This window comes from Drosophila miranda, chromosome 4 (assembly GCF_003369915.1).
Source record: "Drosophila miranda strain MSH22 chromosome 4, D.miranda_PacBio2.1, whole genome shotgun sequence".
Lineage (NCBI taxonomy): Eukaryota > Metazoa > Arthropoda > Insecta > Diptera > Drosophilidae > Drosophila > Drosophila miranda.
Window position 1 is genome coordinate 9,026,272 of NC_046677.1, and position 15,592 is coordinate 9,041,863.

Below are 15,592 nucleotides of genomic sequence, written 5' to 3' on the forward strand. Positions count from 1 at the left end.
GCGCCTCACCATTTCGTAGCCCAATTTCGCGTTTAAGTCGAGTTCATTAAATGGGGCTTACACGCAGTAATTTTCATGAAATGATTTTAAGGAAAGAGCTGCTTATAGAAACAGGAAATCTTCCTCCCAACGATGTTTCTGTTACGTGAGGGAAAAGATTTTTTTGTGCATGGCATTACTAATGTTACACTAATTTTGTCAAGCAAATTAAACTATGATAAATTCTGTCTAAAATCCTTTCGCACTTGAAATCCCCAAAAGATGTTTAGTTTTACATTAATTGGTTGTTACTAACATTCCGTCAGTATAGTTTCAATTGTATAAATATTTCAATAACTTCAATTGTCCATCAAATCATAAGAAAGGATATCGCACAGACGTTTCCTTTCGGATTGTTTTTCTATGGACGCTCTCAAGCATTCAAATCGTCAATGTCATCATTCCAATCATGTGTGTTGATGGGTGGGTGGCCTGGTTGTTGGGTGGGAGCATATTTATAGATCCTTTGGACTACTTGTGGCTTTTCGAGGTCCTTTCCGGGTCTTAGCGAGGAGTTTCCGCCTGCTGAGCGCTTTGTCGGGGCGAAAGTTCTCTCCAGCAGCGTTTTATTTATTTAAACGCAAAGCCGATGAAGCCGAAAGTCTTAAGTGAGGAAAACGCTTGCTTTGAGAGCAGTAAAGGAGGCAGAAGCTTTTATAATTTACCCTGCCATTGGGCGGCGTGTGGTGGAGGACCGAAAAGGGAAGCGCAAAACAAGCGAACGGCGCACGTAGCAGAAATACAAAAGATATAAAGAGCACAAAAGATATAAAGTAAACTGGGAGTAAAGATAAAAGTGCCTCAGGCCAGTGAAAACGTACAAAGACAATGATAAGGAAGGAGGCAGAAGGACCTGATGAGGGGGCATGAAAAAGATGCTACTCGGCCAAAAAAAAAGGGGGAAGTCTACTCTTTTTACTCGTTTTGCTCCATCATGTCAAAGGTGCGCCCGCCGCGTTTGACAAAGGCAAATATTTCAATAATTTTCACCTTGGAAACGGAGTCCGTTGGAGGCGGACCGGGACTCTTGATGAATGGAATACTGCAATTCTATAAAAAAGCTCGAGAGTGATTCGATGGAAATCTTTAAGGTTTACGGGGTATAGGATTCTGAAAGGATACTTAGGATTTCAAGTTTTTACAGCGCCATTATGTTTGGATACACACCTGCAAAGATACAGAAACGAATATCGAATTAGTTTTCTTGTTTCGACAAAGCATATATACATAGGAAAAATACAGGTTATTTAAATCTATCATTATATGGAATTCAATTGGTACTTTACTCTATTATCATACCTATCTTTTGGATACGGATTATTATCAATTACATTTTCCCCTGGGTTTAATTTTTTCCTGAAACTTTTCCTTTGCATTGGTATTGATTTTTATTTGCATTAGCAGACGGTTTCGAGAGCGCTTTCTCATCGCATTTGCTCGAGGACCCCAATTGCATGGCAACTCATTCAATTCCCTGATTAGTTTTCAATTTGAACAGCCATTAGGAGTCGATTTGAAGTAATGCAACTGGGTTGCCCAGGCGACTGCTGTCAACCGAAATGAATAATCGAATGGTACCCGTACTCGTCCTCGTCCTCGTCCTCGTCCTCGCCACTGGTCCACCCAATGGAACCGAACAGAACAGAACCGAATCTTTGTCTGTCCTCTGTGTGCATATTGCCATTTTGCTTGGTTCCGTTGCAGCTGGTTTTTATGCAGTTCGTTTTGTTGGTTTTTTTTTTTGTTCGGTAGTTTTGGGAGTGTGTTTTTTATCATGCCAGCAATTTATTTGCCAGTGGCAGGAACAACGAAGTGGCAGAGAGTAGAGTGGAGTGGAGTGGTGTGGAGGTAAAGAAACAAACAAAATATCGTTTGTAACAACATTTTAAGATGCGAACAGTGGGAGGATGGCCCTCTGGGGTGGGGTTTTATGGGGGAGGGGTTGGCAAAAATACCAATAAAGAAGACCAAAATCAATGGAAATATTCGCGTTGGCATAAATTCACTTTGAGGGCAGCAGCAGAGACGGGTAAAAAAAAAACCCAACAGAATGCAATTTGAAAAAGTTTGTAACCCAGATTCGGATCCCCTTTTGCTCCGATATGGTATTGCTTTTTTTTTTGTGTATTTGGCAACCCTGGCCGCAGGTGTCGGTGCGTGTTTTTGCCTGTGTGTCCTTTCGTTTGCATTTCAGCACACAGGCTGCAAATGGCGGAAAATGAGTAGAGCGAACTTTCATTGTTTGCTGCAGAACCAGAAAGGAAAACATTTTTTGGGACGCACTTTTTCAATGCTAGCCTCAAATTTTACTGTTTCAAAAGGGGGGAGCGAGCCCCCTTGGCCGTTAAATATTTTATGCCACGAGTAGATGGGGTAGTAGGGTGGAAGAGGAAGGGGTTCGTGTGTGCGTGGGTGTTGCTTTTGGGTTCCGTTCTGTGGTCTTCATATTGCGTCTGAACCTGTACAAACTTTTCTCTCCTCTGGCTCTCGCTTTTCCTGTTTCTGTGGCTGTTTCTGTTGCTGTTTTCCCTGTTTTCTCCACTCATTCTCTTTCTCTTTGGCTTTTCCAAACACACACACCCACACATATTGCCTGAGGAAAATTTATTGAATTCGCATAGTAGCCAGGAAGGCAACTTAATTTTCAAGTGAAACTTTGTTAAGGTTCGCCATGTGCTCGACAGCCAGCAAAAAAAAAGAAGGAGCACACACCCAGACATTTTCAAGTGCCTTTGGGGCACGGGCGTGGTTGGGGCAACCGTGGCACGGACTGGCACGTGGCGGGGACTTGGCAAAAGTTGGGGGTTTTTTCGGTTTGTTTTTGCATTTTGTTAAGTGTTGAAAATTTATTAGTTTCACCTTAATTTGTTTGCTGACTGCTTTCGGTGGTGTTGGGGATACAGAGGGTTAAGGAAAACAATTTATTCTTATTTCTAGCACAAAAAGATATATTGTTATTGCTCTCAACGCAATTTTGAAGGGGCATTTTGTAGAAGAAACAACAAGAAAAATTGCTTTAAAAAGGGTTCGGAATATTCAAATAAGCATGAAAGAGAAAGAAAAAGATTCTAACATCTCTCCCCGACGGGGAATTGAACCCCGGTCTCCCGCGTGACAGGCGGGGATACTGACCACTATACTATCGAGGACGTTGAGATCGTGGCAGTAAAAACTCGTCTTATTATCAGCTGCTGAGATCACGAACTGCTTAGAACACAGAAGCTTAATCCAAGGAAGCTTTCGTAGGTGAGACGAACTTAATAGAACATTGATATTTTATATGCAAGTATTTAAAAGCTTTAAGACCTTAAAGACCTTAGTTCTTAATAAAAGGGCGTGCGAACGGGATGGCAAATCAAAGTCAGTAGCGCCACCAAGTTGGAGGGGGAACATTGTTTTAAAACAATGAAATGCTCTCGTACAAGCTGGCTGTTAAATGGTGGACAAAGGGCGTTCAGGGGGTAGATGCGGTCGAAACCAAGCTGCGCTACAAGCGGGAGAGAGTCCAACAACAGGCAATAAAAGACAAAAGTGGAATATGTGCCACAACGCTGAGCAGATGCCAACGACCAGTGTACCCTGCCCCTCCCTTCACCAACCAATTCCCTTTTTTCCTTACGATCCACAACATGCGAGTCCACTTGAAACTTTGCGCTATTGTACTTCTGGCCCCCACTCCCCGCCCTGCCACCCCCTGCTGGGGATATACTCGTGTACATTTTTTTCCCCTGCACCCGCTTCCAGCTGCGGACTTTCTCTGGAATCTTTGGCCGAACTAAAGCCAGCTTCGACAGGCCTCTAAAAAAAAAAAAATAAAAATAAGGGAAATGAACAAAGAGTCGGTGGGGAATGCTGTGGCGGTCGAAGCCCTATATACCCCATGAGAAATCAGAAATTTGGCTTTATAAGAATTTTTGAAAAGAGTTTTTCCCATGAGGGAAGGCATCATTGCATATCAATTCTGATATTTCCTTATATCAAACGCAAAAGAAAAAAGATTATTGGATTATAATAATTGCTTTAATGATGCTTTAAAATTAATAATAATAATAGCAGCTCAACAGATAAGCATCCCTATCACAATTGGAGGGTAAACAGTCGCAAAATGTTTGTCTAATCTGATAGAAACCATTCTAGAAAACATTCCATAGAACGACTTTCTGTGTCAAAAACTTCGTAATACCCTCCTCTCCGCAAGGGAAGGGTATCTGAACAATATATTGTACTGCTCATTGCTCATGCGGATGGAAAAAGTTTTAAAATATAATTGCTGTGTGCTGCTTTGGCAAACTCCATTAAATGTATAAAGTGGGCCAAAAAAAAAGTTTTGTTCTTTTTCTTTAGCGTTTTTTTTTTTACGAGTCCCCCTCTCCAGGGTTCCCTCCACTTCAGACTCCGTCCGTCCGACCATCCGGGTGGCATATGAGCGCTTATTGATTAATAGTTTTATTGTATTCATGTAGAGCTTGGCCATTAATTTTGCATGTTAAATAAAAGAGCACTCAATTATGTGGGCTCTGCTCTGCGTATTGTATGAAGAGTCGATGGGAAGTCGGTGAGCAAGTCGGTGGTTGGGTTGAAATATTCATGCACTTTATACTGTGGACTTCCATCAAACAATGAATGTTTGATGTTGATTTAAAGCCCTTTTCGGTCTGTTTGCATTAGGTCTGGTGGTCTCTGCAGAGAATTTTAAATTGCTTTGTGAATTCATTTGAGAGAGAGAGAGATTATAATATTGAAGCACTTTTGAGGACATATGAGTGGGGAATATGCTTTGACAAAAGAATCTATAACGAAATTTGAAATGATTTTTTCATCCCATACTCTTCCTTTTGCCATCTTTTGGGAACAGACCTAATCAATGAATCTTTCCTCGACCCCAGATAAGACCAATGACAAAAATTCCCTTAGTTATGAAAGCACAGAAACACTCTTAAAGACACAATTAAATTACGCTCTAAATTTTCTTTTTTTTTCGCAAAAAAAAAACATACTGAAAACTATCTTTGGTTTTCAATTGATTTTATCCAGTTTAAAACTTAATTAAATTATAAAGCTATTGATTTAATTAGTTGTCGGTTAAAAAGTCTCGAATATCAGATTAAATAAACGAATGGAAAAGAAATCAATTCAGAAACACTTGAATTGATTGAAATTTATATTCACATTCATTTAATGACGTTAATTAATTAACAAATAATTGTGGTTAATAGAATGGTCACTGACCCCCAAGTAATAAGCTGTCAAACACTCTAATTGAATAATTCAAAAGGAAAAATTATACTATATATTCGAATATTTAATAGTTTCGTGTCTCTGGGTTGTCTAGGTCCACTATCTATTCGCCTTGCCCCTGGTTTCGGCAGATAAGAGCTTGAGCTGAAGGTCAGTATTTTGATTAAAAAAATGCCCCCCATCAAAGTCATTTCCAATGTGAAAGGCAGAAAAATAAGTTACCACCCAAAATTCAGCAAGTCATCCAAATAATAGTTGGGCGAACCCCCAAAAATGAGGCGTCAAAATGCCTCTAAGGCCCGAAACCTGAGTGGAATACTTAAAAATAAATACGCGAGAGAGCCCCAAAAGATTTTCACCCCCTGGACGGGGGTAGGGCGGGAGAGGAAAAGGTCTCATTTCATTTTCATAATTTCACCATTTGGCAAATATCTCACGCATTTGCAATTATGCGAGGATTTTTCATTTCATTTCAGACTTCATTCCAGACCGCAGCTTGTTACAGCTTTTCCTCCTTCTCCTCCTCCTCCTCCTATTTTCATACTATTTTCCCTCCTATTGCCATTGTTGCTCCTTTGCACATTTATGCGCAACCGCATTTCAAAAGCAATAAATTCTGCAGCTTTGGCGCTGAAGTTGGCCAAACAAAAAAACAACAACAACAAAAACAAAACATACAAAAAATAAGGACGAAACGGAATGGCGAAAACTGTAAAGAAAACTTTGCTCATTTGCGGCCGCTGCATATTTTGATTTCATTTTTATATTCACTCAGCAAAGCTCTCTCTCTCACTCTCACAAAATATACAATAAATTAAGAATTGCAGCACCCCAAACACAGCATCCCAACATCCCAGAATCCAGCATTCAGCAAAGAAAATTAAAAGTACAGAAAGAACACACAATAATTTGTAAAATTTTCAATTTCCTGCCAAAGGAAAGCGAGGATTTTCTTACAAGAAATCCTACTATTAACCAACGAATTTGTAGAGGAAGTACATAATTCAGTCAAGAAAAAAAAAGAAGTGGAAAACCCTACTAAAACGCTTCGAGTCGCGGCAGACGTGTCATGACCCTATGAGACCACAAAAGCCAGGTGTTCAAAGATCTATTAGATGATATCTCTTAGTCCATTGGATCATACTCTTTATTTATTATTTTTTATTTGGAGTATTCTCTTACCTTCAAAATAATGGCTATATCGACTCGACTATCGATTCTGTTTAAGAATATATACTCGTACTTTTTTAGCGATTCTTCTGGCATATTTAATATACCCCTGTTTTGCTTTTATACCCTTTTTATAGGATATCTGATATTCCATAGACTCCTCTTTCTGTACATAATATATAGATAAATATTTCACACGCTTGTTTTTATTGAAAAGAATATTTTGTTGCTGCTTACTTCGGTTACTGCTTTCATTACAAGTCCTTCGATGCCTTCTCCCTTTTTTCTCTGCATCCATTCTAAGCAAAGTTCTATGGACTTTTGGCCAGAATAACGAACGAACCAAGCCAGCAAGCAGCTTGTTATTATTATTTTTCTCCCATGAATGGCAAAAGTTGTGTAGCAGGAAACAATTTCCGTGCTCCCCAAATCCCACTCCCACAACTCAACTCCACTCAACCTTTAGTCCAAGTTCCTGTCGAGTTTTTGCCATGAAAATTAATTGCGCATTTATTTTGAGTGAGTTTTCGCGTCCTGGCGGGACCAGAACCCGTGAGGTGGTGGGTGGAGAGGTGCTGCTGATGTTCCTTAAAACAACTTTGCTGCAGTTCTTTCTTCACTCCTTCAGGTGCTGTGCTGCGGTGGCAAAAGTTAACTAACCGTGCAACCTCGAGTGCCATTGACTGAATGCAAGGGGCAGGCGCAGGGGGCAGAGGACAGGGCGCCTGCAGAAAGGGTTTATGCGTGTGTGGTTTTCATAATCATCAAACAATTAGCAGATTGAACGAAGGTATTAAGAAGAAAGTGAAAAGCAAAAACAATGCATATATGGCATGGTATAACTTTAGTTGAAGACATTTCTGATGTAGCCATAGAGGGAAAAAAAGAATGTCTACTGCTGATTCTGATGCTTTTTCCATCTCATATTAGACTCATTTAATGCGTTCGTGCAATGCTACTGTTGCAAAACAACAAGAGATTCATTTCTCAGATTGAAGCGCACCGAAAATAAACTTGAACTTTGCATAAATCATATCAGAAGGCGGCAACAGAAGCTGCGCCCAGCCATAGCCCAGAGAGTGAAAGTCCAGTGTCATTGACGGATCATAATAATCCAATAAAATATTATCATGGCGCTACCGCATCAGCATTATAATCAATTACACAATAGCGAACGCAGCAGCAGTGCCACGGATGCTATCGCACCTGACGTGCACTTCACAGAAGCGTCCGTTTGGTCGATTCGCTCGTGCGATGACAGCATCCGACGGTGGTGATAAGGCGACCTGGATGATATGATGCTATTTTGGGTAGCAGCAGCAACAGCAGCAGCAGCTATGTATGGGCTATGCTGATGGCATTGTCTGCGACTGATATGGTGCAACGGACAGTGCTGTGGGGGCCATGGGGATCAAGCAGCATACGGATCGATAGATTTTGAACAGCATTCTAGGGGTATAAAAGACACCGGCCTGACTGCAATCAGACAACAGACTTTAGGTGTTGGTCGTTGAGCGAACCAAAGCCGGAGCAGTTGAAGTAAACAAAGAGCGAAGGAGCGACAGGAAAATCCAGGATGAAATTGTGCCTAGTACTACTGGCCCTTGTGGGCTGTGTGTGCGCATTCAGTGTGCCCACACAGAAGGTGAAGATTGCCGACAAGGACTTCCTTGAGAAGCAAAAGTTCCTCTTCGAGATGGTCTACCGTGTCGAGGATCCCCTGATGTTCGAGGAGTGGATCAAGATGGGACAGAAGCTGATCGTTGACAAGGCCCAGTACAAGGTAAGCAAAAGGCAACAATCACTTTCTGTTTGCAGAACTGTTTGACCATGCTCCTGTGTTGTCCTTGCAGGAATTCGACTTCTATATGGAGAAATTCTGGGAGTCCTACAAACTTGGTGCATTGCTGCCCAAGGGCGAGTTCTTCGGTTCTCTGGTGAAGACCCATCACAAGCAGGCCTACGGTCTGTTCAACTTCTTCTACTACGCCAACGACTGGGAGACCTTCGTCCACAACGTGGCATGGGCCCGCATCCACGTCAATGAGGGCATGTTCGTCTATGCTCTGACCCTCGCCGTCATCCACAAGCCCGAATTCGAGGGTCTGATCCTGCCCCAGATCTACGAGATCTTCCCGCAGTACTTCTTCAACAGCAAGTTCGTGTACGAGGCCGAGAAGTTCGACTATGAGGTGTTCAGCAAGCTGATCATGTACGAGAAGGAGTACAAGGACATCCTGTACAAGGACGTGAGCGAATTCAGCGACAACTTCTACTTCTACACCAAGGACTGGAAGACATGGCAGTGGTACAAAATGATGGGTCTGGACCAGGAATGGTACGTCGAGGACAAGTACTTCCTCCGCGAGAACTTCGAGACCTTCAACAAGGACCCCAAGTACGTCGACATCATGAAGGGACTCAAGAAATTCTACATGCCCGTCGACTACACCCGCGACATTGACTTCTTCAACGCCGAGAGCAAGCTGTCCTACTTCACCGAGGATCTCGGCTGGAACGCCTACTGGTACTACCTGAACATGGACTACGCCTTCTTCCTCAACGGCAAGGAGTTCGGACTCGACAAGGATCGTCGCGGCGAGTGGTGGATCTACAATGTCCAGCAGATCCTCGCCCGCTACTACCAGGAGCGTCTCGCCAACGGCTACGGTGACATTCCCGAATTCTTCTGGTACAAACAGATCGAGTACGGCTACGATCCCCAGCTGATCTACTACAACGGTGTCGGCTACAGCTACCGCAAGAACTACTACGACTACCAGACCTACGGCAACTTCGAGATGTTCAACCAGATCCAGAACTTCTTCAGCCGCGTGTACAAGGTCCTCGAGACCGGCTTCTACAAGACCGCCGACGGTGTGGTCATCGATCTGCGCAAGCCGGAGGCCATCAAGTTCATCGGCAACTACCTGCAGGGCAATGTCGATACCTACGACAAGTACTTCTTCAACTACTTCTACATGCTGTCGCACATGTACTTCGCCGATGTCGACTTCTACGATTTCGAGGTGTTCCCCAACGTGTTCCTCAACTTCGAGACCATGATGCGCGATCCCTTCTTCTACACTTTCTACAAGAAGTTCACGGATGTGTTCTACCAGTTCAAGTACTACCTGAAGCCCTACACCCAGAAGGATCTCGTCTACGAGGGCATCAAGATCAAGGATGTCAGCGTGAGCAAGCTGGTGACCTACTACGACATTGTTGACTTCGATGTGACCACCCTGTTGAACGACAAGATGACCTTCGTCGACGGTGAGTTCGTGTGGGACAAGGCTCTGCTGGCCCGCCAGGCCCGCCTCAACCACAAGCCCTTCGACTTCGAGTTCACCATCGACTCCGACAAGGTGCAGAAGGGAGTCGTGCGCGTCTTCCTGGGACCCAAGTTCGACGAGTACGGCCGCGTGATTCCCCTCGTGTACAACAGCAAGAACTTCGTGCAGATCGATAGCTTCGTGTATCCCTTCGTTGTCGGCACCAACACCATCAAGCGCAGCTCCAAGGAGTTCTCCTGGACCGCCGAGGACCGCACCACCTACACGGAACTGTACAAGTACGTGATGCTGGCCACCGAGGGCAAGTACGACTTCCCCCTGGACATCAGCGAGCCCCACAGCGCCTTCCCCGACCGCCTGGTCCTGCCCAAGGGCTGGGAGTCCGGCATGCCCATGCAGTTCTACTTCTTCGTCTCGCCCTATGCCGAGGACTACGAGCAGTTCTCCAACTTCGACTATACCTACTCGTCGGGCGTCGGCAGCGGCACCCGCTACGTGGACAGCAAGCCCTTCGGCTATCCCTTCGATCGCCAGATCGATGAGTACACCTTCTTCGTGCCCAACGGCTACTTCAAGGATGTCAAGATCTTCTTCGTCGACACCTTCGCCAAGTACTTCGAGAAGAAGTACGCCCAGTTCGGCACCTTCGACTACTCCTACTTCGAATTCTAGACTCCAGCTCTGGATCTAGTTTTAAACAAAAAACAATCTTAACTTTAACTCTTTGCAATGCCCAAGGCGAAAAAAAACCAAACCAAAAAAAAAATACTAATAACGAAAGCCAAACTCTAACGAAAAACTAAAATAAAGAACAACAACCAATACACAATTCGATATTTCACTTCTCTGCTCTTCGCTGGGTTCATATTTAAAGCCACAAAAAATACACCGCAAACAATCGCAAGATGAATGACTGGCATCGCAGTTCCAGTTCCGCAAATTAATGGGTCACATTGGTCACCGCAAACTGCGGCGGCTCGGCTCTGATTGCACTCGCTTTCGCAATCGAAATCCAACCGCAAAAACTAATAATAAAGTTCAAAGTGTTAAACGAGATAGAGAATTGGCGTGGCATGGCATCCACCCCGAATGGTACATAAAATTAACCCCCAGTCCCAGTCGCAGTCCCAGCCTCAGCCCTCTCCTTCTGCCACATAATTTGGCTATTCGATAACAATGCGGGTGGGTGCGTTACACGATACACACGTTGCCCAAAACAATCAGCTATTCCGATAGTCAGGGAACATGCAAATGAAGTTACGCCCGCTACGCCAACTCCGACCTCTGGACGTTGATGTGGCAGGCAGAGGCAGTCGGAGCCCAATTGAATCACAAGACAAACACTGAACATACCGTCTGTCCGACGCGTTATACGATCCGTATCCGTTGTGGCAACCTGATTTGTGCTAACGATAATTTACAGTTATGAAGGCCATCACATTTGCATTTACCTAACGGAGGAGGAGGCGGCAGTAGGCGGCAGGAAAGGTGGCTCCTAATGGCAATTGTCGAATAATGTACAAAGGGAATGGGGAGTAGGTGTTCGTTTCGCGGGTAATCCCTTATCAGCGCCAGTTTCATCTAATCAAACAAGTCAAATCTATGTATATGTCGGGGTCACCACAAGGTTGGGGTCACCACTAAATGGTTGAGTTGATTAATCATTATTATTAGGAAGTTCTGATGTTTAACAAAGAAGGGATTTTGAGGATATGAGTTATATTTAATGAAACAAATCAATGCCGAATGGGGTCACCATAATCATAATTCGCTAGGTCACCACCCCAAACTTTGGATATCTCTGATGATAGCAAGAGAAAGTTTTAATAGTACCCGACAGAGTCTTCATAAAGTCGAGGCTCACCCCAATAATATATATCACTCCCTCCCCACTGCTATGCATGAATTTGTCTTCTTTCAAGATATCATCTCTGGGAAAACTCTATTGATTTTATGGCATTTTTCTCAGCCCTGTGCCAACCATCACTGGGGGTAAGTCCTTTCCAATTTTATGACTCATTGTATGTACACTTGCAAGCACTTGTCAATATATATATATGTATGCCCCTTTATGTACATTGTATCCTTAGTTATCCGGCTATCGATTACATCTACATATGTATTCCCTTCCGCTGCTGCTGGAAATATTTCATGGCCCTTATCCTCTTATCCCCCTTTTTGGTGGGAGCACGAGGACGCTAATCAGAAATAGTTCCCTGATGTCCGGTCTGAGTCCTTAGTCCTTTGGCTACAATGTACTTTGTGTCTACAATTTATTTCCGTCATTTTAATTGATTCCGTCGCTTGGCGTCGCCCCCGAAGTGATTCCCAGCCGAGGGCTCCAACTGCAGCAGGACGTGGCGAGCGCATCTTGTTATTTGTAACAATTAATATCCAATATCTGGATGCTGCCATCATTAGTTTATTTTTTTGCCCCTTCTCTATCTTGCCTCTTGCCTCTCGTGTTCTTTTTTGCTATCTGACGGAGGAGATGTTTCACTTCCAGCTACAAAAAGCTGACGATATCAATGGGCAAAACTACAACAAAGGCGCGCGCGGGCCAGCTTCAGCTTCGGGCTAAGTAGATGGGCGACAAAACAGCAGAAGCAGGAGAGGAGAGGAGAGGGTGGAGAGTGGAAGAGCAGGACTGGCTCCAAGCTGGCTCCGGCCTGGCTCGGCTCCTTGCTGTTGATGCTGCATTTGACAGACCATTTATCATCGCACTAATTGTGTATCATTAAAAAAGGCGAAACGGCACAGCTCCGACCATCGGCGCTGATGTTAATCCAAAAGGAGGCAGCGGCAGGACAGCGAAAAAAGCGAAAAGACCCAACGCAGCTCCAGGCTCAAGCCGCAGCACAGCCTGGGCTGTATCGATGGGGCACGGACAATGGCAGCGACGGAGATGGCGACTGTGACAGCGTATCAGAGTCAGAGTCAGCGTCCGCTCCCAACGTCGCCAATGTCAATGACAGCAACAGCAACGGCAACGGCAATGGCAACAGCCACCATGACAGTGATAGAAATCTGTGGCAAGCAGATTAAACGTGTTCACAGCCAAAGATAGAGAGAGAGGGAGAGAATGGGGAATGAGGAATGAGTTGGAGTCCACTCCAAAAAGGGGAATGAGGCATGGCATGGAATGAGTTGTATTTGTAGAAGTCAGTCATGATTATCGGCACTTTGCCACCCGCCGCACGAAATGCGATACAGTGGGTACCAAAAATTGATTGAAAAAGCTGAGTATTTTCCTAGGGAGTGATCTATACTAATCGATAGCCATTTATCGATTTTTATCGATTATTTCCATTTTTTATCTAGTTTATCTCTATTTAAGTGACCAATCCTTTGATTTGGGCATTCCTTTGATTTTTATGAGTATTTTTGTTCCCTTTTTGTTAACCCTTTACTCCGATCACCACTCCCAATCACTCCCACTGTGCCACAAAGAGAACACAACCGTGGGGGATGCACGAATGAGATGGGTATGGGGGAGGTTAGGGGGCATAAACTCAAAGACTAATGGGGAAACGTGCGCCATGAGTTGCGATAAATGGCGGACACAGCGAAATCCGTTGATAGTAAGCCATCTATAGAATGGACAGCCCCCAACACACAACCCCCTCGCAACGCACATAATAATCATAAAAATTCAAAGCTCCTTTGGTGCCGCCCCCAGTCCCAACCCCTGAAATGGCATCGATGATGGATTACGACGTCAACTCCCACCCCCACCCGCACCCAACCCATCTACGGAAACACTGAATGGCCGGAGGCCTGATGAAAATGTTAATTCGTTGCCAATCACTTTGTTAATCCATCGAGGACGGGTTAGTTGATTTCCTCCATGTCCCCAATCCAGCACTCGGATGCCCATTCCCATGGCACATTCGGAAAACAATTATGGACGGGCTAGCTTTCCACAGGATCCACAGGAGCCATGGCCAAATTGTTAGCGAAACTAGAGAGAGAGAGAGAGAGAGAGAGAGAGAGAGAGAGAGAGAGCAACTGCTCCGACCAGCAGTTGTCACGTAATACATACTAATTAATATTGATATTTTCTGATAATGAGACACGCTGCTATTCCCCATCTCCCTGAGACCATCTTCTGCTCGTTAGAAATTGTAGTTTCTGCTTAGTCAATGGCATTTAGATGGCCCAGAGAGGCTATGGCTGCTCCTTGGAGCAGCACATAATTGGAGCGCACAGCCCAAATGCTAATTGAAATGAGAATTGAGGAGTTGGCGATTCATTGATGTACGAAATATTGTGTTGTATCCATATACTATATTGTTAACTACTTCTTGGCAGGAGGCTACTCCTTCTCCTGGCACCTGGGGAGAGCAGCAAATTTGTGGAGCAGTTTCCTTGGGAATACAATGGATGGTTGAATCTTGGAATTCATTCGGTTTATTATATGTATATTTATTAGCAGTCTAAACTGATTATAATGGGTTATATCGAGCGGAACCCGTTTGAGGGCTTGTCCCCAAGTTTATACATATTTTTGTTTAAAGTTTCCCTTCAATCACCAATGTGGGAGTCCTTTTATACTATTTTCAATCAAAATAATCCTTCTCCCGCTACCCTGTACTGTTTAAATGCCTTTTAAAGCAGATTCTCTACGGTTTCCAATTACCTTTCCTCATGTTATTCCTTTAATTTTCTTGTAGCTCCCATGAAAAGTTCCTACTTTTCCGCCTGCCATTTATCTGTGATCCTTGGAAATGGAATCATTAGGTCTTGTGTTTTCTTCTGTTCACAACTCTAGGAACAACAACTATAATCTCTCTGCTCAAGTAATTAGTTATGTTCCAACTACAAATCTCGTTTCCCATTGACCATTGCCCATTGCCCATCGTTGGCCATTAAAAAAACCCAACACGTATCTTGTTCGACATTTGATAGAACAAACAAACGATGAAGGAGAAACGAAAAGAAACACAGGTCCCAGCACTCTGGCTATCCCTGGTATCCTCGTAAAAGGAGAACCAGAATCGAAAGGGGGAGGGGCAGGGGGAGAGGAGCGTGTGGTGGGGGGCACATCGGTTAGTATGCCAAATGCATTTGATGGCGGGGTTCCTCTCCCTCTCTCACTCTCTCTCTCTCTGCAGATCTCACGCTTAATGGTTATGCCCATGTCTGCACAGCAGCCTCGTAAAAGTGAGAGGGACAGTGGCAATAAAAACACCCCCCACTCCAAAAGGCAAGGAGGAGGAGGTCGAGTGGTAGGCAACAAAAATATTTAATGAAATCAGCAGTGCCACACAATGTGGACGGAGGGCGAGATGTGGAAGCATAAAAAAATGCAATTGTTGCATTATTAATTTATATTATGCGCAATTGTTGCAAAGCCGGGGCCGGGGCCGGGGCAGGGTACAGAAAGGAGTTGGCACACACACACCCACCCACACGTGCCACACACCCACACACACACACAGTCGCTTGTGGCGGCTGCCTCTCATGCGGAAAATCTCATGTACAAAATGAGAGGACATCAGAGGACAGGGGCAGACGCAGGCCGCAAGATAAGCACCGTGCAAAGGTTGCTGGGGCTCTGAAACCCCATAAAGGACCACAAAAAACAAAGCAAAAAAATAAAATAAAAGAATAAAATGTACGCCAAAGGATAACGACGGGGGGAGAAGCAGGCGGGGTAAGAGGCAGAGCCAACCAATTTGCTGCCTCCCAAAACTCCTGTCCCTGTGCCTCCCTGGGAAAAAGGTGAAGCAAAATGTGGTAATAAAAACAACAATTGAACACAGTTATGATTGAAGTGGAAGAGAAAAGCAGAGAGAGACATGAGAGACAGGGACAGAGACAGAGAGGCACACCGCACAAAAGGAGAC

At 44.3% G+C, this 15,592-nt stretch overlaps 2 protein-coding genes and 1 non-coding gene across 9 annotated transcripts in view; 1 reads left to right on the forward strand and 2 right to left on the reverse strand.

Moving 5' to 3' along the window:
• The window catches only part of LOC108162447 (semaphorin-1A), a 143,985-nt gene that overhangs the window by 53,675 nt on the left and 74,718 nt on the right, over positions 1-15,592 (reverse strand). The window lies entirely within an intron of this gene.
• Positions 3,117-3,188, reverse strand: Trnad-guc. The gene has a single exon. It is a non-coding gene; the product is annotated as a tRNA-Asp (tRNA).
• On the forward strand, positions 7,937-10,567 carry LOC108162448 (larval serum protein 1 gamma chain). The gene is made up of 2 exons (XM_017297192.2): positions 7,937-8,230; positions 8,301-10,567. Exons 1-2 carry the CDS (start codon positions 8,024-8,026, stop codon positions 10,413-10,415), a joined length of 2,322 nt encoding a protein of 773 aa, XP_017152681.1. The 5' UTR covers positions 7,937-8,023; the 3' UTR covers positions 10,416-10,567.